Source organism: Bos indicus x Bos taurus, chromosome X (genome assembly GCF_003369695.1).
Source record: "Bos indicus x Bos taurus breed Angus x Brahman F1 hybrid chromosome X, Bos_hybrid_MaternalHap_v2.0, whole genome shotgun sequence".
Lineage (NCBI taxonomy): Eukaryota > Metazoa > Chordata > Mammalia > Artiodactyla > Bovidae > Bos > Bos indicus x Bos taurus.
The window spans coordinates 51,588,539-51,616,301 of NC_040105.1; the positions used below are offsets into that span (position 1 = coordinate 51,588,539).

The 27,763-nt window shown below is 39.1% G+C and overlaps 1 protein-coding gene across 7 annotated transcripts in view; it reads left to right on the forward strand.

Moving 5' to 3' along the window:
* The window catches only part of PHF8 (PHD finger protein 8), a 97,594-nt gene extending 70,349 nt beyond the window's left edge, over positions 1-27,245 (forward strand). For all 7 annotated transcript variants that reach the window (XM_027535105.1, XM_027535102.1, XM_027535106.1 and 4 more), the window contains 4 exons: positions 7,788-7,883; positions 19,070-19,179; positions 23,400-23,736; positions 24,647-27,245. In XM_027535105.1, coding sequence (XP_027390906.1) covers positions 7,788-7,883; positions 19,070-19,179; positions 23,400-23,736; positions 24,647-24,735 — 632 coding nt within the window. In that variant the 3' untranslated portion in view covers positions 24,736-27,245. The remainder of the gene's footprint in view (positions 1-7,787; positions 7,884-19,069; positions 19,180-23,399; positions 23,737-24,646) is intronic.
* The last annotated feature ends 518 nt before the right edge of the window (positions 27,246-27,763 follow it).

Genomic DNA, 27,763 nt, shown 5'->3' on the forward strand with positions numbered 1-27,763 from the left:
CCTGATGCTGGGAAAGATTGAAGGTGGGAGGAGAAGGGGACGACAGAGGATGAGATGGTTGGATGGCATCCCTGACGCAATGGACATGAGTTTGAATAGGCTCCAGGAGTTGGTGATGGACAGGGAAGCCTGGAGTGCTGTAGTCCATAGGGTTGCAAAGAGTCAGACAGGACTGAGTGACTGAACTGAATTGAACTGAACTGAGAAACCACCAGTGAAACCATCAAATAACCTTAACTTTTCTTTGTTGGAAGCTTTTTGATTTTTTATTCAATCTCTGTACTTAATATACGTGAGTTCAGATTTTCCACTTCTTCAGTCAGTTTAGGTGATTTGTGTGCTTCTAGGAATTTGTCATTTTGTATAGTTTATCTAATTTGTTAGCATACAGTTCATAGTATTTTCTTATAATCCTTTTTATTTCTGTAAAGTTTGCAATAATGTCCCCACTTTCATTTCTCATTTCAAGTATCTTTGTCTTCTCTTTCTTCTTCTTTGTTAGTCTAGCTAAATATGTGCATATTTTGTTGATTATCTTTCAAGCAACCAAATTTTGATTTTGTTGATTCTGTTTTTCTTTTTTATTTCACTCATCTCTGCTCAGATCTTTATTATTCCCTTCCTTCTGTTAGTTTCAGATTTAGTTTGTTCTTTTTCTAGTTTCTTAAGGTGTAAAATTAGGTTACTGATTTGATATCTTTCTTCTTTTTTAATATTGTAAGCATTTGCACGCATAAATGTCTCTCTGAGCACTGCTTTTGCTGCATCCCATAAGTTTTGTGTTTTGGTTTTCCTTCCTCTTAGAGTTTTTAAAAATCAACTTTTGATTTTTTCCCTCTAATCTATTGATTTTTTTCAGAGTATATTGTTCAATTTTCACCAGTTTATAAATTTTCCAGTTCTGTTACTGATTCCTAGTTTTATTCCATTGCTTTTGGAGAACATACTTTATATGATTTTATTCTTTTAAATTATTGAGACTTGTAGGCTAAATTATGGTCTATCCTGGAGAATAATCCATGTATACTTGAGGAAAATGTATATTTTGCTGTTTTGGGGTGAAGTTTTCTGTATTTGTTGGTTAGGTCTAGTTGACTTATAGTGTTGTTCAAGTATTCCATTTCTTTATTGATCTTCTATCTGGATGTCTTATTCACTATTGAAAGTAAGGTATTGAAGTTGCCAACTATTATTATAGAACTGTTTCTCCCTTCAAGTATGTCAATATTTGCTTTATATGTTTTTGGTTGAATGACCTTTTTATTACTGTGTAATACCCTTCCTTATCTCCTGTAACAATTTTGTACTTAAATTCTATTTTGCCAGATATTAGTATAGCTACCCTAGCTCTCTTTTTGGTTACTGTTGGCATGGGATACCTTTTTCCATCCTTTCACTTTCAACCTAATTGTTTCTTTGGACCTAATGTGAATCTCTCATATGTAGTATACAGTTGAATCCTGTTTTTGACCGAGTCTATCTTTCTTTGCCTTTTGGAGGGTGAATTTTTTTTTTATTAATTTTATTTATTGGCTGCAGTGTGTCTTTGTTGCTTTGTGCGGGCTTTTTCCAGTTGCGGTGAGTGTGAGGCTACTTTTCATTGTGGTGTGTGGGCTTCTCATTGTGGTGGCTTATTTTGTTACAGATCATGGGCTCTAGGCATGCAGGCTTCAGTAGCTGCAGCATGCGGGCTCAATAGCTGTGACTTGCAGGCTCAGTATTTGTGGTGCAGGGTCTGTGGTGCATGGTCTTAGCCACACTGCAGCATGTAGAATCTTCCCAGACCAGGGAGCAAACCTGTGTCCCCTGCATTGGCAGGCAGATTCCTACCCAGTATGCCACCAGAGAAGTTCTGAAGAATGAGTTTAAACCATTTACAATTAAAGTGATTTCTGGTATGGAAGGACTTCAATTCAGTTCAGTCGCTCAGTCGTGTCCGACTCTTTGCGACCCCATGAATCGCAGCACGCCAGGCCTCCCTGTCCATCACCAACACCTGGAGTTCACTCAGACTCACGTCCATCGAGTCAGTGATGCCATCCAGCCATCTCATCCTCTGTCGTCCCCTTCTCCTCCTGCCTCCAATCCCTCCCAGCATCAGAGTCTTTTCCAGTGAGTCAACTCTTCGCATGAGGTGGCCAAAGTACTGGAGTTTCAGCTTTAGCATCATTCCTTCCAAAGAAATCCCAGGGCTGATCTCCTTCAGAATGGACTGGTTGGATCTCCTTGCAGTCCAAGGGACTCTCAAGAGTCTTCTCCAACACCACAGTTCAAAAGCAGCAATTCTTCAGCGCTCAGCCTTCTTCACAGTCCAACTCTCACATCCATACACAACCACAGGGAAAACCATAGCCTTGACTAGACAGACCTTTGTTGGCAAAGTAATGTCTCTGCTTTTGAAAATGCTATCTAGGTTGGTCATAACTTTCCTTCCAAGGAGTAAGCGTCTTTTAATTTCATGGCTACAGTCACCATCTGCAGTGATTTTGGAGCCCAGAAAAATAAAGTCTGACACTGTTTCCACTGTTTCCCCATCTATTTCCCATGAAGTGATGGGACCGGATGCCATGATCTTCGTTTTCTGAATGTTGAGCTTTAAGGCAACTTTTTCACTCTCCGCTTTCACTTTCATCAAGAGGCTTTTTAGTTCCTCTTGTTATCTGCATATCTGAGGTTATTGATATTTCTCCTGGCAATCTTGATTCCAGCTTGTGCTTCATCCAGCCCAGCGTTTCTCATGATGTACTCTGCATAGAAATTAAATAAGCAAGGTGACTAGATACAGCCTTGACGCACTCCTTTTCCTATTTGGAGCCAGTCTGTTGTTCCATGTCCAGTTCTAACTGTTGCTTCCTGACCTGCATATAGATTTCTCAAGAGGCAGATCAGGTGGTCTGGTATTCCCATCTCTTTCAGAATTTTCCACAGTTTATTGTGATGCACACAGTCAAAGGCTTTGGAACAGTCAATAAGGCAGAAATAGATGTTTTTCTGGAACTCTCTTGCTTTTTCCATGATCCAGCGGATGTTGGCAAGTTGATCTCTGGTTCCTCTGCCTTTTCTAAAACCAGCTTGAACATCAGGAAATTCACAGTTCACGTATTGCTGAAGCCTGGCTTGGAGAATTTTGAGCATTACTTTACTCATGTGTGAGATGAATCAATTGTGCGTTAGTTTGAGCATTCTTTGGCATTGCCTTTCTTTGGAATTGAAATGAAAACTGACCTTTTCCAGTCCTGTGGCCACTGCTGAGTTTTCCAAATTTGCTGGCATATTGAGTGCAGCACTTTCACAGCATCATCTTTCAGGATTTGAAATAGCTCAACTGGAATTCCATCACCTCCACTAGCTTTGTTCGTAGTGATGCTTTCTAAGGCCCACTTGACTTCACATTCCAGGATGTCTGGCTCTTGGTCAGTGATCACATCATTGTAATTATCTGGGCCTTGAAGATCTTTTTTGTACAGTTCTTCTGTGTATTCTTGCCACCTCTTCTTAATATCTTCTGCTTCTGTTAGGTCCCTACCATTTCTGTCCTTTCTCGAGCCCATCTTTGCATGAAATGTTCCCTTGGTATCTCTAATTTTCTTGAAGAGATCCCTAGTCTTTCCCATTCTGTTGTTTTCCTCTATTTCTTTGCATTGATCGCTGAGGAAGGCTTTCTTATCTCTTCTTGCTATTCTTTGGAACTATGCATTCAGATGCTTATATCTTTCCTTTTCGCCTTTGCTTTTCGCTTCTCTTCTTTTCACAGCTATTTGTAAGGCCTCCTCAGACAGCCATTTTGCTTTTTTGCATTTCTTTTCCATGGGGATGGTCTTGATCCCTGTCTCCTGTACAGTGTCACGAACCTCATTCCATAGTTCATCAGGCACTCTGTCTATCAGATCTAGGCCCTTACCTATGCTATTTTGTTATTTGTTTCAATATGTCTAAATTTTTTTGTTCCTCATTTCCTAAGTTACTGCTTTCTTTTATATTTAATTGATATTTGGAGGATGGTATACCAAATTGACTCACTGAGTTCCTTTTTTATGCTTTTTAGTTTTCAAAAGTGGTTACCCTGGGGATTACAACTAACATTCTAACTTTATAACAATCTAGTTTGAATTAATACAATCCAGCTTCTATAGCATACAAAGACTGCTTCTATATAGCTCTCCCACCCATGTATGTTATTTTTGTCACAAATCACATCTTTAAACATTGTGATCCTTTTGACATAGACTTATGGTTACTGTTTTATACATTGGAACTGTTAAATAATGTAGAAAAAAAGAGTTAGAAATCACAACTACAGCAATACTGACTTTTATATTTACCTCTGTAGTTGCTTTTATTGATGTTTTTCTATACTCTCAAATGTCCTTTTATTTCACTCTGAAGGACTTTGTTTAGCATTTCTTAAATGGCAGATTTATTAATGGACTACCCCAGCCTTTGTTTACTTGAGATGTCTTAATTTGCCTTCATTTTGGAAGAATTGTTTTTCCAGATATACTTTTGGTTGACAGTTTTTTCTTTCAGCACTTAAAATATATCATCTCACTGTCTTGTGGCCTTCATTGTTTATGATGAGAAATTGGTTGTTTTATTGTGCTGTCTTGCTGCTTTCAAGATCCTCTCCTTTGTCTTTCTTTTATTTTTTCTTACACAAAGCAGAACTCTAGTAAGTTCTCCTTTTTATTTCAAAATTAAAGTGCGTTTATCATTAAAAAAAAAAGTAAACAAAGTCCCCCATGTGGCACTGCCAGATAAACTACAGAACTTCCCATTAATTTAGGATTTCAGATAAACAACAAATAATTGCATGAACATGCTTGTTCTAAAAACAAATATTTGCCGTTTATCTAAAACTTAAATTTCATTGGATGTTTTGTATTTTTTATTTGCTAAATCTGGCAACTCTATACCATAACCCAGTTAACACTCTGGGTAACATGTTGAGGTGTATTTATACACTTTTAAAATCCCGTCTTTCTTTTGACAAAGTAGTTCTATATTTTCTTCTTCCTTGTCTTTGTCTATTGACCGTTTAAATATCATTCATCTCAGTGTGAATATCTGATATTATCCTACTTGGAATTTGTTGAGTTTCTTAGATGTGTATTTTCATGTATTTCATAAAACTTGGAAAGTTTTTGGTCATTGTATCTTCATGTAGTTGTTCTGCCTTTTTCATGCTTTCCTCTCCTTCTGACACTCCCATATGAATATGTTGGTTAAGCTTGATAGTGTCCCAACAGTCCCTTTACCTCTGTTCATTTTTCTTTTTTCTTTCTTTCTGCTCATCAGATTAGATAATTTTTTCTTCATGTTTGCTGAGTCTTTGCCTACTCAAAATCTGCTTTTGAATCCCTCTCGTGAATTGTTTATTCAAGCCATTGTACTTTTCAACTCCAAAACTTCTATTTGGTTTCTTTTTATATTTTCTATTTCCTGATTGATAGTCTCTTGTTAAATTGAGACATGGTTATTTTTTTAATCATATTTAAGACAATTGATTTAGTCTTTGTATAGTAAGTCTAATGTCCAGGCTTCCTCATGGATAAATTTTATCAATTTTTTTTCTATAAATGGGACATACTTTTCTGTTTCTCTGCATGCCTTATAAATTTTTTGTTGAAACCTGGACCTTTTGAATAATATAATGTGATAACTGGAAATCATACTTTCCTTTTTCCCTAGAGATTAACTGTTATTGCTTATTGTGAGCTACAATTATCTATTTACTTAATGAATTTACAAATGATTTTTTGCAAATACTGTGTTCTTGTTGTGTGTGGTCACTGAAGTATCCATTTCATTGCCTCAGCAGTCAGCTGAGGTTTCCTGAAAGAATTTTTATAAGTTCCTTAATTTAGCAGGTTTTTTCTTTGTTAAACATTCCTTTTGTTGTTGTAAGTTTTTGATTGGATTACAGAATCACCCAAAAGTTTATTATATAAGTTTTTGACACCCTAATGGTTGCTTCAATAAAAAACAGATCCTTGGAGCTCCCAATTCCATCATTTTTGGAGGGGGCATCACTCCTCCCACCCTCATATTTTTAATATGCATATTTTAACTTGTATTTTTTAAATGTCTGAAATGAATTATTATCTACATCTTATTTCATCTTGACTAAGACATGAACCTTAGAGTAGATTTCCTTTTGTATATTACTTTATACCTTATGATCTCTCAGTCCTCAGAACTTTGCAAGGCAGGTAGCATCTATTATTTCAATTTTATGGTTGAGGGTAGTGAGACTTACAGAAGTTCTTGGCTACAGAGCTAGTGTGTCAGTCCAAATTTCAAAGTAATTGTCTAATCCTGAAACTCGAGGTCTTTCTACCATACCACACTTCTACTTTCCTTTAGGTGGAAAAAACCTTTCAAACTCAATGAAATAATCGACAAACCCAACATTGACAGCCATTAGGCTAGTAGGGATGGAACCTTTGTCAAACAACTCTGTTACCGGTAGTCTTTTCTTTCTAGGGACAATTAATAAAATTTTTTAAAAATTTAATGAGTCAGGAGGCAGAGGTTTTACTTCTTTGCTCAAGGAAGAAGGCCTGAAAAACAGACTCATTTTCCTACAGAGAGGCCCATCTGGAAAGAACTGTGAGAGTGGATTCCTCTCTCTGATGAAGTAGAATTCTAGAGAAGTTTGAAGCTGATCCTTAGTAGGAATGGGAAAATTAGGAGGAAATTTTCACTAAGAAGAAATTTTCACTCTCATTTTGCTTTTCTTTTAGGTTTAGCAGCAGTAGAGTAACCTCATCAGTAGGACCTTTCTAGACTTTCTTCCTATTAAATCATATAGATGTTGTATATATATGATAAAACTAGGTTTTTGTATGTATTTGTATAGGATAAAATATATGTGTGTGTTTTGTCATTCACATCATTCAATTCCAGTTATCTTGTTCCCAGTTCAGCCTAAGTGGTCTTTTTGTTTCCTTTGCATGAATGTGTGAGGCACTTCTTTTTCCATTAATTTAACAAACACTTACTGAGCAGCTACTCTACACTGTGTTTGGCTCCCTTCGTTTAAAATCAGATAATACATATCCTTGCCCTCACAGTAAATTAGAGGTGGCAGATTTACTAATTATCTCTTAAATACTATGTAACAACTCCAATAGAGGTATACACAGGATACTATGGAGAGTTGAGGAGGCATCTGAAAGAGATTAAGAGGAGAGGGAAAGCTTATTTAGGAAGTGAATCTAAAGCTGAATTTTATAGGGTCATTAACTCATGAAGTTGGAGAAGGCAGTGGTACCCCACTCCAGTACTCTTGCCTGGAAAATCCCATGGACGGAGGAGCCTGGTAGGCTGCAGTCCATGGGGTCGCTGAGAGTCAGACACTACTGAGTGACTTCACTTTCACTTTCATGCATTGGAGAAGGAAATGGCAACCCGCTCCAGTATTCTTGCCTGGGGACTCCCAGGGACGGGGGAGCCTGGTGGGCTGCCGTCTCTGGGGTTGCACAGAGTTGGACACGACTGAAGCGACTTAGCAGCAGCAGCAGCAACTCATGAAGTTATTCATTAAATGGTTGTTGGACAAGTGAAATCAGAGTTAGATGATGCTGGGAGAAGAACATTTGCAGTAAGGGTGCACAAAGTAGAAAACACATGAAAAGTATGTGACATATTCAGGAGTTCCTACAGTTGAGTATGGATTAAGTAAAGGGTCCACTTGTAGGGGAGTGGGAGGAGCCCAGGTAGGTATCATTCTGTTGTCACTATTCTGGATGAGATCTCAGTTTATCCTGCTTTTCCTTCTCACGCAGTTTACCCTTCCCTGGAGTCTGATGATGATGACCCTGCTTTGAAATCTCGACACAAGAAAAAGAAGAATTCAGATGATGCTCCATGGAGTCCTAAAGGTGATCCAGTATTCTGTCCTTAAACTCTGTGGGGGCAGTTGGGAGGGAGATAGACTGGCTAGGTGGGACATTTAATATAGGAAGCCACTTATTTGATGAGTATCTGCTGTATGCCAGGTACTGTGTTAGGTACTGGAACAAAAATGATCAGTAAGACACAGAGTTCATGTACTCACATCAGCAAAGCCAGAGGTAATGGAGCATGTTGCTTTTGATATTATATGGCTTGAGATGAAAGGAGGAAGACCTTGAACAGACTTCAGCAAGCAGTCAAAGGCTCCTGAGAACATTCAGCTACCATCATCCAAGCCTTTTCGTAATAATATTGTTGTCAAAGGAGGAAAATTCTGCTGACTGTTGAGTTCTGCAAGGCCCAAGACTCCTTAGATTGTCACCTGTACTGGCTGAGAGTCCACCTCTGAGGAAGGAAGGAAAAATGATTGTTGAGTTGAATATGGAATTTAGAGGGTAATAAAACAATTGTATTCATCTCACTGGTTGGGTGGTTTTTACAGTGGATGGTATGTCAGTTAGCCAAACCACTCAAAACTTAGTGTCTTACAACAATAGTTGATTGTTTCTCATGATTCTGTACATTGATTGAACTATTATTCTAGTTCTGGACCAGATTGCCTGGGGCTGGATGGTCTAAAAAGATCTCCCTCAGGTGTCTGGGACCTAATTTGGGGTGGCTGGGGCCTTTCTCCAGGGGGTATTTCATCCATCAGGAGGAGGTCAGCTTAAGCTTTTTCACATGGTAGGAGAAGGGTATCCAGGAGCAAGAGAGGATAAGCCCAATGTGCGAGCACTCTGCAAGCCTCTGCTGTGTTGTTTTCTATTGTCCTATTAGTCAAAGCAAGTAACATGGCCAAGCTTTGATTCCAAAAGTGGAGAAGTAGATTCTGTTTCTTGGGAGTGGAAGCTGCAGTGTCTTCCTTGGCATACAAGGACATGTGAACAAATTGAGAGCCATTATTGCAACAGCCTGCCATAGAGGGTACTAACATTCCAGTATCCCTGTGGTTTTCTAGGAAATAAAGGGCCTTGTGTCCCCACCCAGCCTTATTTGACCTTTCTGGTAGTTGCTTAGGATTGGGGGAGTGGGCAGGCAGGACAGTCCTGGGAAGTGTTCTCTTAGTGAGTCAGTCAGCAAATGTTTCTTTTTTTCTTCCTTGAGGCCTCTTTTATGATTTTATTTTCTCCTATACTTTCTGGCTTTTAGCATAATAGAACATTTGGAAAATACAGTAAATCGAGGAAAGGGTAAAGAAGAAATCACCCATGATTCTGCTACCCAGAAGCAGCTATATTTCCTTCTAGTCTTTTTTTATGCATTTTTCTTTTTATGGTTGAAAGCACAATCATATATCCTGTTTTAAAATTTCTTTTGCCTTTTAATCAAAATAATGTCTATATTTAGTAGCAAATAATACAGAGGAGTTTAGGATGAAATGCAGTGGTCTGCCTCTGCTTTCCCTACTTCCAATCCCATGCCTGAGAGGCAACATTGTCATTTTCATTTTTCTGGTAGTTGAGTCCAAAACCCAAGATAATAGGGTTTATACTACCATTTCTTGATTTATTATCTTAATCTCTATTTCTCCTTCAATTGGCTTTTGTCAGTCTCTCTTGATTACCTACTGTCTAAGATGTGTATATTAATGCTGCTACTCTTTTTTTCTTTCTCCAACCTTCTATAAGCTGTATATTTTTGTTTATATTGTCACGGTTGTTAACACTGTCTTGTAATTAATACTCCATGTTGACTAGAAGTTGACTGTAAAAATTGAAAACCAGTAAATATATCTGGCCTTTTGGATATTATATCATAAACATATCCCTATGCCATTATTTATAAATAGTATTTTAATGGCTACAAAATATTCTATTCCATGAATATAATTTACCTAACCTCTCTAATATGGGACATTTAGCCAATTGCCAAATTTTTACAATTAGTGATAACATTTGGAGTGAACATTTTTCTCTGTAAGTGTGTCTCTATTTATATGCTTTAGGATAGATTCCCATGAAACTCTTGAAGGGCCAAGTCAAAAGTGATTCCCATGAAACTCTTGAAGGGCCAAGTCAAAAGTCTCCCTCCCACCCCTGTTCCACAGCCTTCCAATTCCCCACCTGGAGTCAACTGCTGTTATCAGTTTCATGTGTATCCTTTTAGACATAGTTTATACATATACACGTAAATGCGTGTATATATTTTCTTTCACCCCTTAACTCAATTGGAAGCATACTTTATATACTGTTATGTGCCTTTACTTTTCTCATTTAACAATTACATGTTGAACATTGTTTATACTCCCACAAGCAATACATGAGTGTGCCTGTTTCCCTACACTCTTGCCAATATAATTTGTTAATATGAATGTTTTAAAAGCTCTTGATGTGTATTACCAAATTGTTTTCCAGAAAGGTTTTACTGGTTTACACTCCCACCAGCCATGTGTGAGAGTATTTGTTTATGAATCCTCATAGGCATTGAGCATATAGCTAAGAATAGTCTTTGCCTATGAGTAATAGAAACCTCTCAGGCATCCTTAGTGAGTGCTTATCCCCTCCAGTGGAAGGGTCTGAGTTGCAGTTAGGAAGAAGAGGAAGAGCAAAAGGAGAAAGGAATAGGCCTGGTGGGCATTCCTCCCCAAGGAGTTTTAAGTTCTACTTAAAAAAAAAATCTCCTTGGCTGAAATTGTGTCATGGCCAATGTTATCTGCTAAAAAGGCCAGGAAGTATAGTTTTTAGTTAGATACCAATTAGCTAAGTTGTTCCACGAAGTTAAATTTTTTATTAGTAAACAAGAAAGAGAGAATGGTACTGAGTTGAAAACAAGCAGTCTCTATTATGGTATTTTTTTGACCTTTGGTGATTCACAGGCAAACAATAATATTTCACCAATTTAATTTCAATTTTTTGATTAGACATTTCCTATATGTTCATATTAGCATTAGAATTTCTTCTTTTGTAAATTACATGTCTGACTTTTTCTCATTTATTCATGTAGGTCTTCAAGATTTTCAGAGGCCCTCTTTATATATAAGAAGTAGTCAAATATATATAATTTATTTATGATACTTTTTCCTCATTCTACATAAAAAATATGAATATTTCTATGTCAAAATGTGATCTTATCCATTGTTTCCCTTTTCAGAGAGCAGATAATTAACACGACTGTATTTTTTATATAAATATGCATATATGCATGTATATTTCTCTAAAGAGAAAGCCAATAACTTTTATCACATTTTCAAAGTAGATTGACTCAGTCTACTAAAGATTTTCTCTTTAAAATGAGGAATAAGACAAATATACCCATCATCACTGCTGTTATTTAGCACTACTGTAGAAGTTCTAGACAGCGTAATTAGGAATGAAGCAGAAATAAGAACTATAATTATTAGAAATTAAGAGACCAAATTATGATATGAGGCACTGTAAGGGTGGCAATCCTGATCATTATATCTGTAGCAACTTGCAGAGTGCCTGGCACATGGGAAATAATAAGTATTTGACAAGTGAAAGAAATGATATGACTGTATAACTAGAAAAATGTAAGGGAATCAGCTGAAAAACAACTAAGACTAATATGAGAATTTAATAAATTAGGTAATCTCTGCATATAAGCCACATATCTAAGAATCAGGAATTGCCAGTATCAGTAATAACCATAATACACTGAGGGGGGAAAAAAGATCCTATTGACAATAACAACAATTATATAAAATACCCAAGAATAATCTTAAGATATGTGTGAGACTTATGTGAAGAAACTTCAAAACATTACTGAGGAACATATGCTAAGTCGCTTCAGTCGTGTCCAACTCTGTGCGACCCCATAGATGGCAGCCCACCAGGCTCCCCCGTCCCTGGGATTCTCCAGGCAAGAACACTGGAGTGGGTTGCCATTTCCTTCTCCAATGCATGAAAGTGAAAAGTGAAAGTGAAGTCGCTCAGTCATGTCCGGCCCTCAGCGACCCCGTGGACTGCAGCCTACCAGGCTCCTCCGTCCATGGGATTTTCCAGGCAAGAGTACTGGAGTGGGGTGCCATTGCCTTCTCTGGAGGAACATATAAGAAGACCTAAATAAATAGAGTTATAGCATGTGTCTGATTATAAAGACTGATTTTTATAAAGGGTCATTTAATTAATATATATACTTAACACTATCCTAAATCAAAATCCTAATGGAATTTTGTGGGGAACTCATTCTAAAATTAATTTAAGAGAGTAAACAGATATGATGAAAGGAAATTAGCCTTTTAAGATTTAAATATACTATATTTCTATAATAAATGGTTACAAGAATAGTGAATATTTTTTCCTTTGTTTTTAAAGAATTCTTGCTATGAAAAATTTCAAATATACACAGAATTAGAGAGGCTGGTATCATGAATACTCATATACTTATTACTGAGATTTAACAACTAATGTTTTACTATATTTGCTTCATCCTTTTTTTTAAGCATTTTATGGGAAATTTCAGACATCAGGACATTTCTGTTTCCTTGCTTACTTTATGTCTAATTGTTCTATCCATTAGAATATTGGAAGTAGGATATTGAAATCTTTAGCTATTGTTGTTGAATTATCTGTTTCTCCCTTCAATTCAGTCAGTTTTTGCCTCATGTATTTTGGGCTTCTGCTGTTAAGTGCATATGTGTTTATAGTTCTCATACCTTCTTGATCTACTGACCCTTTTATCATTATAAAATGTCCTTTGTTTCTAGTAACAGTCTTTTTCTTAAGCAATTAAGTCTATTTTTTCTGATATTAGTATAGTTTTGAATCTGAATTGTGTTTCTTGGAGACAGCATATAGTAATTATGGTTTTTTATCCATTCTGCCAATCTGTGCCTTTTAACTGGGAAATTTAGTTCATTTGTACTCAGTGTAATAACTGACAATGTAGGGTTCACATTTCTGTGTTTGTTTTCTCTATGTTTTATTTCTGTTTTGTTCCTCAATTCTTCATTTCTGCCTTCTTTTGTATTTACAAGCTACTTTCTAGTGTCCATTTTAATTTTTTTCTTTTCTATATATATTTGAGTTGTTTTTTTAGTGATTATTCTAGGGATTAACATTAATATCTTAATTGATACAGTTTGAATTCAGATTAACATCAACTTAATTTCAATGGTATATGAAATCTTTGCTGCTGTATATTAGTTCCATTCCTTTAACCTTTATGTTATTACTGTCACAAATTAAATATAACATTTTTCTAAATTGTGTGCCCAAAAGCATAGAGTTATAATAATTGTTTTATGCAACAGTCTTTAATTAGGAGGAAAAAATGAGATAAAACAAAAATATGTTTATACTTCCTTGTATATTTACATATATAGTTACCTTTACTAGTGCATTTTATTCATACGGATTTGACTTACTGTATAGTGTCCTTTCATTTTAAGCTGAAGAGCTCTCTTTAGTATTTCTTATAGGGCAGGCCTACTAGCAATGAACTCTGTGGAATTTTTTTGCCATTTTTTAAGAGTGATCATTTATTATTATTATTGGCCACACTGTGTGGCATGCAAAACTTCCTCAATCAGGGATTTAACTTGGACCCCCTACTTTGGAAGTGTCGAGTCTTTAACCACTGGACCACCAGAGAAGTCCTGTATTTGTTTATTTGGGAATATTCTGATTTCTCCTTTTTTGAAGGATAATTCTGCTGGATTTAGATTTCTTGGTTGACAGTGATTTTCTTTGAGCATTTTCATTATGTGATCCTACTGCTTTTTATCTAACTCCATGGTTTCTGATGATCAGTAAACTGTAAGTCTTTTATGAGTCACTTCTCTTTTGCTGATTTCAAGATCCTCTGTCTTTGGTTATGATATATAAATTCTTTGAGTTTATCTGTCATGAAGTTTGTTGAACTTCTTGGATATGTAGGTTAGTTTTTTTAATCATATTTGGGAATGTTTCAGCCATTATTTCTTCAAATAGTCTTTTCACTCCTTTTTGTCTCTCCTATATGCGTATGTTGATAAATTTGATCACATCCCACAGATCCCTTTGGCTCTGCTCATTTTCCTCATTCTTTTTTCTTTCTGCTCATTAGACTGGGTAATCTCAAATGACCTCTCTTTAAGATCACTGAATCTTCCTTCTGCCTACTCAAATCTATTGTTGAAACCTTCTAGTGAAACTCTCATTTCAGTTACTTTTCAACTCTAAAATATCCATTTGCTTCCTATTTATGTTTTGTCCCTTTCTTGGTATTCTTTATTTGGTGAAACATCATTCTCATATTCTCCTTTAGTTCTTTAGACATGATTTCCTTTACCTCTTTGAACATGTTTGAAATAGGTGGTATAAAGTCCTTGTCTAGTAGGTTGAACTTTGTTTAGAAAGTCATGGAGGGTTTTTTTTGGTTACTTTTTCCCTGTGTGTTGCTACCCTTTCTTGTTTCTTTGCATATCTTCTAAATATTTTTGAAAACTAAACGTTTAAGTTTAATGTGGCAGCAACTCTGGAAATCAGGTACTCCATACTTCAATCCCTAGGGTTTGTTTTGTTGCTACTTGTTATTTATTTACAGAATTTATTCAGAAAAATCACTAACGTACAAGTTTCTACTCACTTAGCTTAGTGGTCAGCTAATAATTGGATGGTGATTTCCTTAAATGCCTGGAACCAATAAATCTTCCAGGGCTTGACAAAGGGCTCTGTGTGCATGTTGGGACATACTTTCAGCACTCAGGCAGACAACTTACAACTCTGCCTTAGCCTTCACTTCCTGCTTTGCAGAGCCTCAAAGTCAGCCACATGTGAGTACTTAGTATTTCTCAAGTCTTTCCAGATTATGCTCACAGCCCCTGTGCATGCAGAAGTGAAATTTTGGAACCCCTTAACTGCTATTTTTGCTGATGTCATTCCATCATGACATACTAAATATCAATGGTACAGTATTCATCTCTATGAAAATGACTTTTTCTTCTATAATCATAGTACTATTATTTGACACCTGAGTAAAGTAACATTTATTTCCTAATATCATTTAATACCAAATGCTTATTCAAATTTCCCCCAATTATATCAAAAATATCTTATATAATTTGCTTATTTAAGCCAGGATCTGTTCAAGAACTATACATTTCATTTATTTTTTGTAACCACTTAATCTTATTCATTATTTGAAATTTTATGAGAATTTTCAAACGTGTAAATGTAGGAGAGAACATAAACACCCATATTCTCAATACTTTGATCCTACAGTTGTAATATTTTGCTGTATTTGCTTCATTATCTATATCTATCTGTCTATAGTTTTTGCTGAGCCACTTTAATGTGCAGCCACCGTAACATAGTATCTTACCCCTTAGTACTTCAGTATCTCCTAAGAATAAGAATGCCCTCCTGCATAACCACACTACCTTTGTTTTACTTAATAGTTAATAATTCCCTAAGATCTTTTAATAACCTAGCCCATGATCAGATTTCCTCAACTATCCCTACGAGATGTCTTTTATAGTTTTCCCCCCAAAATCCAGGTCTGGTCAGGAGGTTAATTTTTTTTTTCAGATTAAAATAACTTGCTCATGTGTTAACAGGTCAGGAATTTGGAAAGGACACAAAGGGGACAGCTTGTGTCTATTCTGTGATGTCTGGGACCTCAGCTGGAATAATTTGAAGACTGGATGATCAAGAGTTTGGATCATCTGAAGTTTCATTAACTCATGTTTGGTGCCTGGGCTGGGAAGACTCAAAGGCCAGAAGTACCAAGCAGAGTGCCATTATGTGACCTCTGCATGTGACGGTTAATAGCTTCCTCACTGCCTGATGGCCTCAAGGCAATCAGACTTCTTATGTGGCTGCTTAGGGCTCTTAAGTGTGAGTGTTCCAAGAAGCAACATAGAAACTAAAGTTGCTTTTTCTGACATAGTCTCAGAAGTCATGCAGTGTCACTTCTGTCACATTCTATAGGCTACAAATGAGTCTGCTCAGGTTCAGTGTGAGGAAACATAGACACCACCCCCACCTATTAATAGGAAAAATGTCAAAGAATTGGGGGTCTTGTTTTAAAACCACCACACATATAAAGCTATGTTGTTGTTTAGTTGCTAAGCTGTGTCCTGCTCTTTTGTAACACCATGGACCCCTCTAGGCTCCTCTGTCATTGGAATTTCCCAGGCAAGAATATTGGAGTGGGTTGCCATTTCCTTCTCCAGGGAATCTTCCTGACCCGAGAATCAAACCTGCATCTCCTATATTGCAGATGGGTTCTTTACCACTAAGCCACCAGGGAATCTCTACAAAACTATAGAGAACACTATAAAATACACCCAAGAATCCATGACTGAAAAGTATGCAGTAGCATTTTTGCTAGGTTGGCTCCAGATTATTTTTAAAACAAATAAAACATCACCTTTAAAAAAAGGACTTCACCCTCCTGAATTGCCTGTTCTAGAATTGGCATACTGCTTATACAGAAAGTCTCCTTTATAGTAATAACAATAGGTAACCAACCAAGGAATCTTTAAATATAGATCCAATAGTACCACCACTTCTTTTTTTCCTATGACATTTTTTTCATTAATTAAAAAAAGTGAAATCTGATATATCCACCACTGAGAATCAAGTTATAAAAATTTTGCTATATTTGACTCATCTATAACTTTCTTTTTTTAAAACTGTCTAAAGCAAATCCCAGATAGTGTCACTCCCTCCCTCTCCACTCCACCACATACTTCAGTATGCATCTCTAAAGTATACATTTGCTCACATAACCACTGTCCTGTAATCATACATAACAATATAATAATTTTATAATTTGCCTCAATGTTACTAATACTAACTCTGTAATCAAATTTCCTTAACTGTCTAACAAAAAAGCACTTTCATAGTGGATTTGTTTAAATCAGAGTCTAAACAGGGTCCATATGGCATTGGGCTGTCTTGTTTTTTGAATCTCTCTGAATCCAGAGAAAGCCCTTCCTTTCTTGTTTGATGCTGTTGAATTGTTACAAAAACTAGTGTAATTGTCCTGTAGCACATTCCACCTTCTAGATTTGTTTGCTTCCTTGTGACATTGTATCTTTAAAGAAACCAAGCCAGTTATCTTGTAGGATGATTGTTTGCCCTCAGTGTCATTTAATTTTTAAAAAGTCTCTGTGTTTCTTGAAAACTGGAAGTAATATGAACTGCTTACTTGACATCAGGTCTGTGGCAAAACTACCTCCCGGGTGATGCTGTAAATTTCCTATTACATTACACTTAGGAGGTGCATGAAGTTTGCCATCTTGCTGTTAGTGACAGTAAGAGGTGAACTCCTGATCTCACCATTGTAAAATTCTTTTTTTTTTTTTCTTTTGAGACTAGCAAGTAATCCGTAAGATAATACTTTGGTACCATCTGAATATCCAGTTCCCTAAAATCAGTTCATTCATTAGGGCTTGCAAACCTGTGGTTTTTTCTTTTTTAAAAAATATATTTTTAATTGGGGGAAATTGCTTTACAGTGTGTGTTGGTTTCTACCATACAATAACACAAATCAGCCATAATTATACATATATCCCCTCCCTCATGAGCCTCCCTCCCCTCCCTCCATCCCACCCCTTTAGGTCATCATCACAGAGCACCAGGCTGGGCTCCCTGTGTTATGTAGCAACTTCTCAGTAGCTATCTGTTTTACACATGGTAGTATATATATGTCAACACCACTTTCTCCATTCACCCCCCTCTCTCCTTCCCCCACTGTATCCACAAGTCCATTCTCTATATCTGAGTCTCTATTCTTCCTCTGCAAATAGTTTCCTCGGTATCATTTTTCTAGATTCCATATATATGTGTTAATATGTGATATTTGTTTTCCTCTTTCTGACTTACTTCAATCTGTATAATAGGCTCTAGGTTCATCTACCTCGCAGGAACTGACTAAAATTCATTCTTTTCTATGGCTAAGTAATATTCCATTATATACATATGTGCCACAGTTTCTTTATCCATTCATTTGTTGATGGACATCTAGGTTGGTTTCATGTCCTAGCTATTGTAAATAGTGCTGCTATGAACATTGAGGTCATGTGTCTTTTTCAGTTATGGTTTTCTCAGGGTATATGCCCAGTAGTGGTATTGCTGGGTCATATGGTAGTTCTTTCTATTCCTAGTTTTTTTAAAGTATCTCCATACTGTTCTCCATAGTGGCTGTATCAATTTACATTCCTATCTACAGTGCAAGAGGGTTCCTTTTTCTCCACATCCTCTCCAGCATCTATTGTTTGTAGATTTTTTGATGATAGCCATTTTGACTGGTGTGAAATGATACTTTATTGTAGTTTTGCTTTGCCTTTCTCTAATAATTAGTGATGTTGAACATCTTTCCATGTGTTTATTGGCCATCTGTATGTGTTTGGAGAAATGTCAAACCTGTGATTTTCCAATTTTGTTATTCCTTCTACATTTATTAGCTGCCATCTGTAAAGAGCTTTTGCTCATCATCTGGGGCTGTTTGGGTATCCTGAAATACAATTCCTATATAAAATGTGGGATGAATAACTATTTTTTCATTCAGGATTGTTAAGACATTATAAAAAAGGTTTTACAAGAAGATGATCTTCTTCAGGAATTCATAGCCTGGTTATTAGACAAAATAGCACACATTAACATTAGGGAATGAGACAGGATGGTATGTGCTGTGTATTAAGTGAGTTGTACTTAAGTTCAAAGGAGGGAGGGGTCAGTGTGAGCCAAAGAAGCCCTAGATGTTTTACATAGAAGATTGATTTTGGCTTGCCTTTGAATAATGGGCAGGTTTTAAAGAGGTGGACAAAAGGGAAGTGGGTACTCCAGGCAGTGTGGATGGTGAGGATGAGGGCACAGGGGGATAGGATGAGCTGTATGTGTTCTGGAGGTATATATAATAAGGAAACCATTCTGTCTGTAGAAGCTGAGGATATAGGAGAGGAAATAAGATTGGGGAGGTAGGTAGGGAGCAGAACATGGACAACTTTACATGCCAATTCAGGGAAATTAACTTTTATCTTTTAATCAATGTGTGGTTTGTGTACCTTGGGCATTTATGAATTAGCTTTTTACCCATTGGGAAGCAAAATCTGGCTTTGTAAAAAGCTAAATGGAGGAAAACTAAGGAGACACCTTTTGGGGGATCAGGGTTCAGGAATATGATTGGCATTCAGATAAATGTCTTCATCCTGTTCTCTCTGCAGCCCGTGTGACCCCAACTTTACCGAAGCAGGACCGTCCTGTGCGTGAGGGGACCCGGGTAGCTTCCATTGAGACAGGCTTGGCTGCAGCAGCTGCAAAGTTGGCCCAGCAGGTAGGTGCTGACACTTAGGCAATGGCTCTGCCACTGATCACAGTTTGACTTGGAGTCTCAAAACTCAGACCTTCAGGCTGATAGGATCCCACTGTTCTCATTGGGAAGTGGGTAAATTGTGATCTTTATCCATGTCAGTATTCCAGCTCTCTCCTATATCCTACATATCCCAAATGGCAAAGCTACTTCCATAGGTCACACAGTTGACATGATTTAGAGTGAAAGAAAATAAGGGGCCAGAGAAAAGCCCTTGCATATATCACTTGGGTGTGTAAAAACCTCTCATATGGGAAGGACCAGGTGTCCTTGGGTGAGAGCATTTGGCTTCAGATGAAGCTCTGAGGAGGTGACTCAGTTGAGTACACTCAATTTCTCAGTCTCCCATTAGTATTGGAATTTGTTTTTGTTTTTTCGGAAAGAGGCTTTTCTCATCCTCTATACCAGATCCTATTACCTTGATCTTCACCCTCTGCTTCCCAAGAAAGCTTCACCCACCAAGTTTTGCCCTAGAATCAAGTTGACTTCCTAGCATGTTATAGTTTTCAAAGTTCTTAAATGTGCTCCACCTGGAAGCAGTTGGAGGTGAGTCTTAATGGTTCTCTCCTTATCAACATCCCCTTATATCCCACATCGTATAGCTTAGAGCATTTATTCACCATCAGCTTTATGTTAAGTGCTTCCATGTACAATGTTTCATGTAATCTGTCCAATAGCCCTGTACAGTAGGTGACATTTTCATCATTTTGCAGGTGAAGAAAATGAGGCTCTCTTTAAGTGACTAGTCCAGGATAATACAGCCAGTAAATGGAGGAGACAAGATTCAAACTCATATCCTCTTACTTCAAATTTCATGTTACGTGCTATTTAAATAAAATTAAATAATTAAATGTCTATATGATTCAGTAATTACATCCTATTTAAATTAAATTTTAATAGAATGATGTTTTTTAATATGATGTTCTTTGAAGTTCTAGAGTTACTTGGAAATGTCTTGGAGACTTTTGATGGGAGCCAGCAGAAACCAACCAGGCCAAGTGGCCATTCTTTGTCCAGAACTTCTCTCTGTTATGTGTACCATGTAAGATGTAATTTGAAAAAAAAAAAAGAGAGAGAGAGATTTGATTGCTTTAAATAAACAAATTAATTAAAGTTGTAAAAACTACTCTTAGTCCCTTCTGAGGAGCTCACTTCTGGTTGAGTTCATCAGGGATGACCTCAAAGAAGAGGTTTTGAATTTGGGAAGGGTTTTGCAGGCTAAACTTTTGGAGGAGATAGGGAGGCATTCCAGTATAAGGGAATTCCTTGGTACAGCACACAAGGCCCTCTTGATTTGCTCTCTGATTACCTCTCCTCCCTGACCTTATATCAGCCCTTCATGTATGCCATTTATACCAGTCATACTGTTGCATTACAGTATTTATATTCATTCTGTGTATCAGATTGTCTCAGGCCTCTGTGCCTTTGCACAAACTGTTCCCTCTGCACATTGGGAATCATGCCCTTTTAGATGCCTTTACCTAACACCCCTTCACACCATCCACCACCAGTTTATTTCAGTGGCCTTCTGTGCTTCCATAGCATTCTCTCATGATACTTACAATGTGTACTTTTCTGTGTTTCTTATTAAACTGTAAGGGCCTCAAGGGTGGAGACATGTCTAATTTAACTTGGTATCCCTACTATGTTAAGCATGTGTTTAGTCATTGTTGACTAACAGAATGAATGAATGGATGAACAGATCTTTCTGGATTATAGACTTCTTGTTGGGGAAGGGAGTAAGATAGAGTTTAAAAAATGTGTTCCAGAGCCAGCTGCTTGAGTTCAAATCTTCACCCTTTCACTTAAGCAAGTAACTTAATTTCTCTGTGCCTCGGTTTCCTCATAGACTCTATTTGAGGATTAGATGAGGTAATATGTGTAAAAGCTCTGAGAACAGCACTTGCCACAGAGTAAGTACTATAGGCACATTAACTTTTCATCATTATCATTACGGGTTAGCTAGGTATAAGTGACCAGACTGTGGAAGACCATGAATGTCAGGCCATGGAGTTTGTACTTGGGTAATGGCCTTTTGAACAAAGGAATTGATAAGGTAAAAGTGGCCCTGTCATAAGATAGATTAGTCTTCTGTGGGGGAATCTGGATGAATATATGAGAAGGAGATTAGCAACAAAGGTAGAAAAATTTAAGTGACCTAGGTGTGAAGAGATAATTTCTGGATTCACATGAGAGAAATGGGATCAGAAACAGAGTTCTTGGTATTGATGGAGTAGCAAGCACTTTGGCTGAGAAAAGAGACTCTGAAGACAGGTGGTTCCCAATTTGGGATTATGTGACACAACTCTTTATTCATCCCTCCCATTATTGTTCCTGTATGTGTGTATGTTAGTTGCTCAGTCATGTCTGACTCTTTGCGACCCCATGGGCTATAGCCCACCAGGCTCCTCTGTCCATGGAGTTCTCTAGGCAAGAGAACTGGAAAATGACTTAATCTTTCTGTGCCAGTTTCTGCTCATAAAATTGAAATTATAATTCTTCTTTCTCATGTTTCATATGAGTATTAAATGAGTTAAATTATAGAACAGTGCTTGGCATGTATTACTAATATTATTATTCTTGTGCCCTAGAAATTCCTATGGTAGCCACAGCCTGTCAGATCTTCCAAAGGCAGGAATAGGCCTGTGTTGCCAAAAGAAGGCAAAGAAATGTAATCACTGAGTTGGTCTGTGTGGCTGTGTAGCATTTCAGAAGGTGAAGTTGTTCACAAGCTCCCAGTACCACTTTTCCAGGTTCTCAGGGGTCCGGGTACTCATTATAAAGGTACTCACTACACACTGGATAGTATATCTATAGTGGGATGGATGGGTGATACCTAATATATTGCAAGAAGTGACACAACTCCTTATTCATCCCTTCCATCCAAAATTGATATTTTAAGATCTAGTAACCTGGAAGGCTGCAGTCCATGGGATTGCTAAGAGTCAGACATGTCTGAGCAACTTCATTTTCATGCATTGGAGAAGGAAATGGCAACCCACTCCAGTGTTCTTGCCTGGAGAATCCCAGGCACGGGGGAGCCTGGTGGGCTACCGTCTATGGGGTCACACAGAGTCGGACACGACTGAAGTGACTTAGCAGCAGCAGCAGCAACCTGAAGGACTGTCCTTTATTTAAAAAAAAAAAGACCATCTAGGTTGCTTCCATGTCCTGGCTATTATAAACAGTGCTGCAATGAACATCGATGCAGGATACAGGATGTTTGGGGCTGGTGCACTGGGATGACCCAGAGGGATGGTATGGGGAGGGAGGTGGGAGCGGAGTTCAGGATGGGGAACACGTGTACACCCATGGTGGATTCATGTTGATGTATGGCAAAACCAATACAATATTGTGAAGTAATTAGCCTCTAATTAAATTAAATAAATTTAAAAAAAGACCAGAAAGAAGATGTAAGAGATGAAGATAAAATAATAGTTTACCACTTACTGAGTACCTATTATTTGCTATGTGTTTTTATATTTTTTGATGTTTCCAACAACCCTAAAAAACAGCTATTGTTTTGCTCATTTTACAGAGGCAATTGAATTTCAGAAAGGTTAGTAGCTTGACCAAGGTCATCCAAATTAGGGACTACAAGCATAGATTTAAACCCAAATTTATCTCATTCCAAAGCTGCTGCTCTTTCACTTGCAGATGTCCCATTTTGAGAAGTGTGCAGGGTGGGTGTTCTAATATACCTAGTTGAAACCTGAACCCAACAACTCTTTAGCTGTGAGGCTTTGGGCTTAAGTTACTTAATATCCTTGTACCTCAGTTTTCTCATGTGTAAACAGGAATTTTCCTTCTCAGGGCTGTTCTAAGGATTATATGAGGTCAAACATTCAAAATGCCTCAGCTGCTAGCATAAATTTAGCTATTATTATTAGGCATGTCCTTGGTCCACCTCATAAATGGCAATGCTAGGACCAAAACCCAAGTTTCTAAACTCATTTACCCTTCTGTTGCCACTGTACTAATTAGTAGCAGTGAAGAATGAAGAATGGATGGTACTAAAGGACCTGCAGTATTGGAAGGCCTGTGTGCTGTATGTAAATACATCCAAGCTAAGCAGGGTAGTTGGGGGGGAACCATACTGACCACTGTCTAGTTTACTTTCTGGGGAATTTTCTTCTCTTTTATTCATTCCTAAATTCTCCCCTCTTACTTGGCTTGTGTTTTAGGAGCTACAGAAGGCCCAAAAAAAGAAATATATCAAGAAGAAGCCTTTGTTGAAGGAGGTAGAACAGCCTCGCCCTCAAGAGCCCAATCTCAGCATGGCAGTACCAGCCCCAACTCTGGCTGCTACACCCCAGCTTCTCACCTCCTCATCACCCCTGCCTCCTCCTGAGCCTAAACAAGAAGCGCTCTCAGGAAGTCTTGCTGACCATGAGTATACTGCTCGTCCCAATGCCTTTGGCATGGCCCAAGCAAATCGCAGTACCACACCCATGGCCCCAGGTGTCTTCCTGACCCAGCGGCGCCCTTCAGTTGGCTCCCAGAGCAATCAAGCAGGACAAGGTATAACTGCCACATGGTTATAGAACTGAGAGAGATCTTAGGATCACCAGCTTCAAACCCTAAGCACTCTGGTAAATTAAAACACCCAGGAGGGACACTAATGGGCAACCTAAGATGCTTGGATTTGACCTCATAGTTCATGAAGAGACATTGGTGTTAAGCAGAGATTAACTCAGATATGAGTTTGGAAAGATCTTTCTGGTGTGCCAAAGTGGAGGGTGAGTTGAAGGTGGGAAGTCTAGGAAGGAGATGCATACACAAGTCCAAGCTGTAGTGAAGTGAAGCTAAGGGCTCTGGCAGAGGGAATGAAGGAGGGGATAAGTTGATCAAATATGGAAGAGTTCACATGGGACATAGGAGGTGGTTTGATGTGGGGGAAAAGGATGGGGAGGGTTCAAGCTCTCCTTTTCCTCACTTTGGCTCTGAGAGTACACAGCTCAAGGGTGATGAGATTGGTGTAGCATTGGGGTGATGAGGATAGGGGTTTCTAATGAAGCAAGGCCCTGGGAGTGGCAACTTCAGAGACACTAGCTATAATCTCTAACCAGGCACTTGTTCAATCCTGCTGGGCAGGATAAGAGGATGGGGAGGCACAATCACCTCCTTGCAGAATTTAGGAAGGAAAATGATTGGGACTAAAGAAATCAGTGGGGAAAAAGAATCAGACAGAGTAACCAGAAAGTCTGTAGCCACTGCAGGAGGTCAAAGAAGGAACAGCCAAAGCATGTGGTGTTGGATGGAAGTAACTAAGGAGGGCTTGTTGGCCCAAGATGGTCCTGGAGCCAGGCATAAGGATGGAGAGGCTCTGTGGGCAGAGGAACAGGATGGGGATGGCTCAAGGACAGTTGGTTCTGGAGCTGCTGCCATCACCCTTGCCATAGCCTTTGCTTACCTCTCCTTTCCCCCACAGGAAAGCGTCCCAAAAAGGGCCTGGCTACAGCAAAGCAGAGACTCGGCCGTATCCTGAAAATCCACAGAAATGGCAAACTGCTTCTGTGAGCTCCTTTGTGTTCTGCCCCTCACCCCTTCACCCCCATTGCCTTCTCCATTGTCAACTCTCGGGGCACTCCTGGATCCTACCTGCCCCGGACAAGGTGCTGAGGCGCATTGTCCTGCTTTCTTGGAACTGACCAAGGGCATGGACTCTCCCCATGGGCCCCTTCACCTACTCCCACGACTCCCTTCCCCACTTCCAGTAGAGCATCCTGCCTTTCTTTTCCATATCTCTGAGTAGCAGATAAATGGGAGAGGTTTCCAGCTGACTAGAATCCTCTCTCTGCTACTCCAATCCATTTCCCTTTCACCAGCCTTGTCTGCCCTTTACTCTCATCCCCACTTAAAGCTGGAAGGCAGAGTGAGAAGAAGCATGAGGTGAGCCTGGGCCCCTTGGTGTTTCCCTGGTCATGAAGTGGGAGGCCCAGCGCTCAACACTTTCTGCAGCTCTAGCCCTGTCTCCAGAAGCCTACCCATCTCTGCCCATTCTCCTTCATCCCCTCAGCCCAGTGGATGTGTCTCACTCAAGACTCATTCCTGGGAGAAGGCTCTGGCTTCAGCCCCCTCTTGCCAAATGCTTCATGGAAATAAAGAGGAGGGCCCAGAGTCTTCTTACTGCCCCATTTCCAGGGTGGCCTAGAAAGCCCATGGACTGACTTCATTCATCTTTGGAAAGAAGAAAGATTCCTGTCACTTTTCAAGGTGGGGACAGGACCAACACCCAAGACTTTGGTTGAGACTTTGTTGCCTGTTGGAGGAAGCTACTTTTGGGTGACTATAGACAAAGCCACCTCTCCCAAGGTGAGCTCCAGGGATTTGCCTGGAGTTTGAGGTCCTGCAGAACATTATCCACAAAGCTTTGGCTGGGCACCAGAAGGCAAAAACCATCTCCCAGAAGCTTGAAAGCATCTGCCACTGAAGCAGATAGCCCATGCTCAATGGCCTGATCCCTTCACCTAAACCACGGAGCACAGCCTGGACCTTCTGGAGAGGATGTGGCAGGACAGTTCATCTCGGGTTCTCCATCAGGAGCCTCCCTGCTTCTCTCCCCACCTTGAGGTCTTGGTCTAAAGAAGGCTACAGAACTCACACTTTTACTCCTGGGGCTCTGTACTCCCAGATGTCAGGTAGATGCTCAAACAGAGTGCTGACGGGTCACTCAGAACCCTGAGTGTAGGAGTGGTGATGCCCCTCTGTAAAGGAGCAGATCATCTGGTCCTCCCACCCTCTCTTCCCTTTGTGAATGTTTCTATTGTCCAGACAGAGCCCACCCCCTTCCTGGCCCTCCCCCAGCTCCCTCCACCTCCACCTGTCTTCCCTCCCTGGTGACCTGGACTGAATGGAGAATGTCTCCCTCTCTCCATTTTTGGCACTACCCAAGTGGAGTACTTCCTTGTCCTCTACCCCCCACTTTAATGTCACCTCAGTTTTCCCAGTGCTTCTGGGGAACCTAACAGCTACCATGCAGGCTGCAGGGAATATGTGAGGCTTCCTTAGTCATCTTCATGTCACCATTTTGTCTTTCTTTTCTCCACAGCCCCACATCTACTCTCCTTCATTGGAATCAGGGGTCCCTTAGCCCCATTTGCCTTTTCTGTCTTTTGGGACCCCGGGGCCAAGCAGTCCTCCATCTAGTCACACCAAAGGCAGAAAAGCCTGGCTACCTCCCCCCTAGCACTTGGGGTTACCACTCCCTTCCCCTCTGTTTCTGCCCAGCTTTGCTTTTCTTGGGGATTTCAGAGCAACAGAGGGTAGTGACGGGAGGAAAGGAGGGCAGCCTGTGTTCTTCTGTAGGCAACTGCCTGACTAGGCCCTGACTGCTGTAACCAAGACCAGGACCCCAGCCTTTCTGCCCATTAACAACCTCCTCCCCTTGCTCTTTCAAAGGCAGCTAATTACTAGCATATTCCCCCTGGTTCCAGGCCTCTTTCCCCTGTTTCTTTGTTAAAAGTTTCTGTGGAGCTGAAACCCAACCTCAGTTTGACTGGGTTTCTGTTTAATTTAGCTGGGCTCTCAGAGCCTGCTGTTTGTTGTTTTGTGTTTTAAATGAAAAGCAAGTTTACCCTCAGATTTATGCTTTTCCAAAGAGGCTAGTGTATTTTTTTTTTAATGTTTCAGGTTCTAAGTGAGTTGGGAAGGGATTGGGAGTGGCCATAACCAAGGTTTAGAACATGGTGAGAGAGTTACCTCTGGTCTCTAATCCCCAGCACAAAGCTGGGGGTTGGAAAGGGGGCAGGGAGAGAGGATTTCTATTTACCTTTAATATATTTTTACAGAAAAGCAATTTAAAAACAAACCCACCGCTTCTGTACATGTCTAAATATATTTTTAGAAGTGGGTAGGATTGTGAATTTCTGATGCAGGGCCTTTTTATAAACAGGTTAGAATAGCATCATACAGACATCTCTGTTGTTTTTTTTCCCCTGTTTTTTTCTTATGTTGTGTTACTAATGTAATTTATATTTTTTTTTTGATCCTTCTTTTCCTATAGAGATAAAAGTGATTTATCTTGGCAATTGCTTTGCTCGGCATTCTTTTTTTATTTTTATTTTTTTTTGGTGGTGGTGGTGGGAGTGGTGGTGTGTTGGGGCCCAGGAGTATTGCCTTCTCTTCACATTCCGTCTGTCTCTTCCATCAACTCAGCTCTTCCCTAGTGCCCAGCCTTATACCTGAGGTGGTGATGGGATAGGATCCCTGCCCTCACAGGAGACACAGTTCATACACCAAAAACAGATAATCAAAAGTACAGTGAGCAGAAAAGCGTGCAACAATTCAAAGGGGCCTGACAAGTTTGTTGGGAAGGCTTTCCATAGCTTCTATTTTTACTGGCTATACCTGTATCTTCTTTCTGTGAATGTGGAGTTGTGGGGGTTTTATTTTTTATTCCCCTTCTCTCTCTCTGACATGCTTCTCCAGACTGCACTTGATTACTGTGTTTAGGGCCACTGCAAAGGATATAATTATTAGAGCTAGCATATCATGCTTATTTCCTTGTGCTAGACATTGCTCTTAGCATTCTATTTATATTCATTTC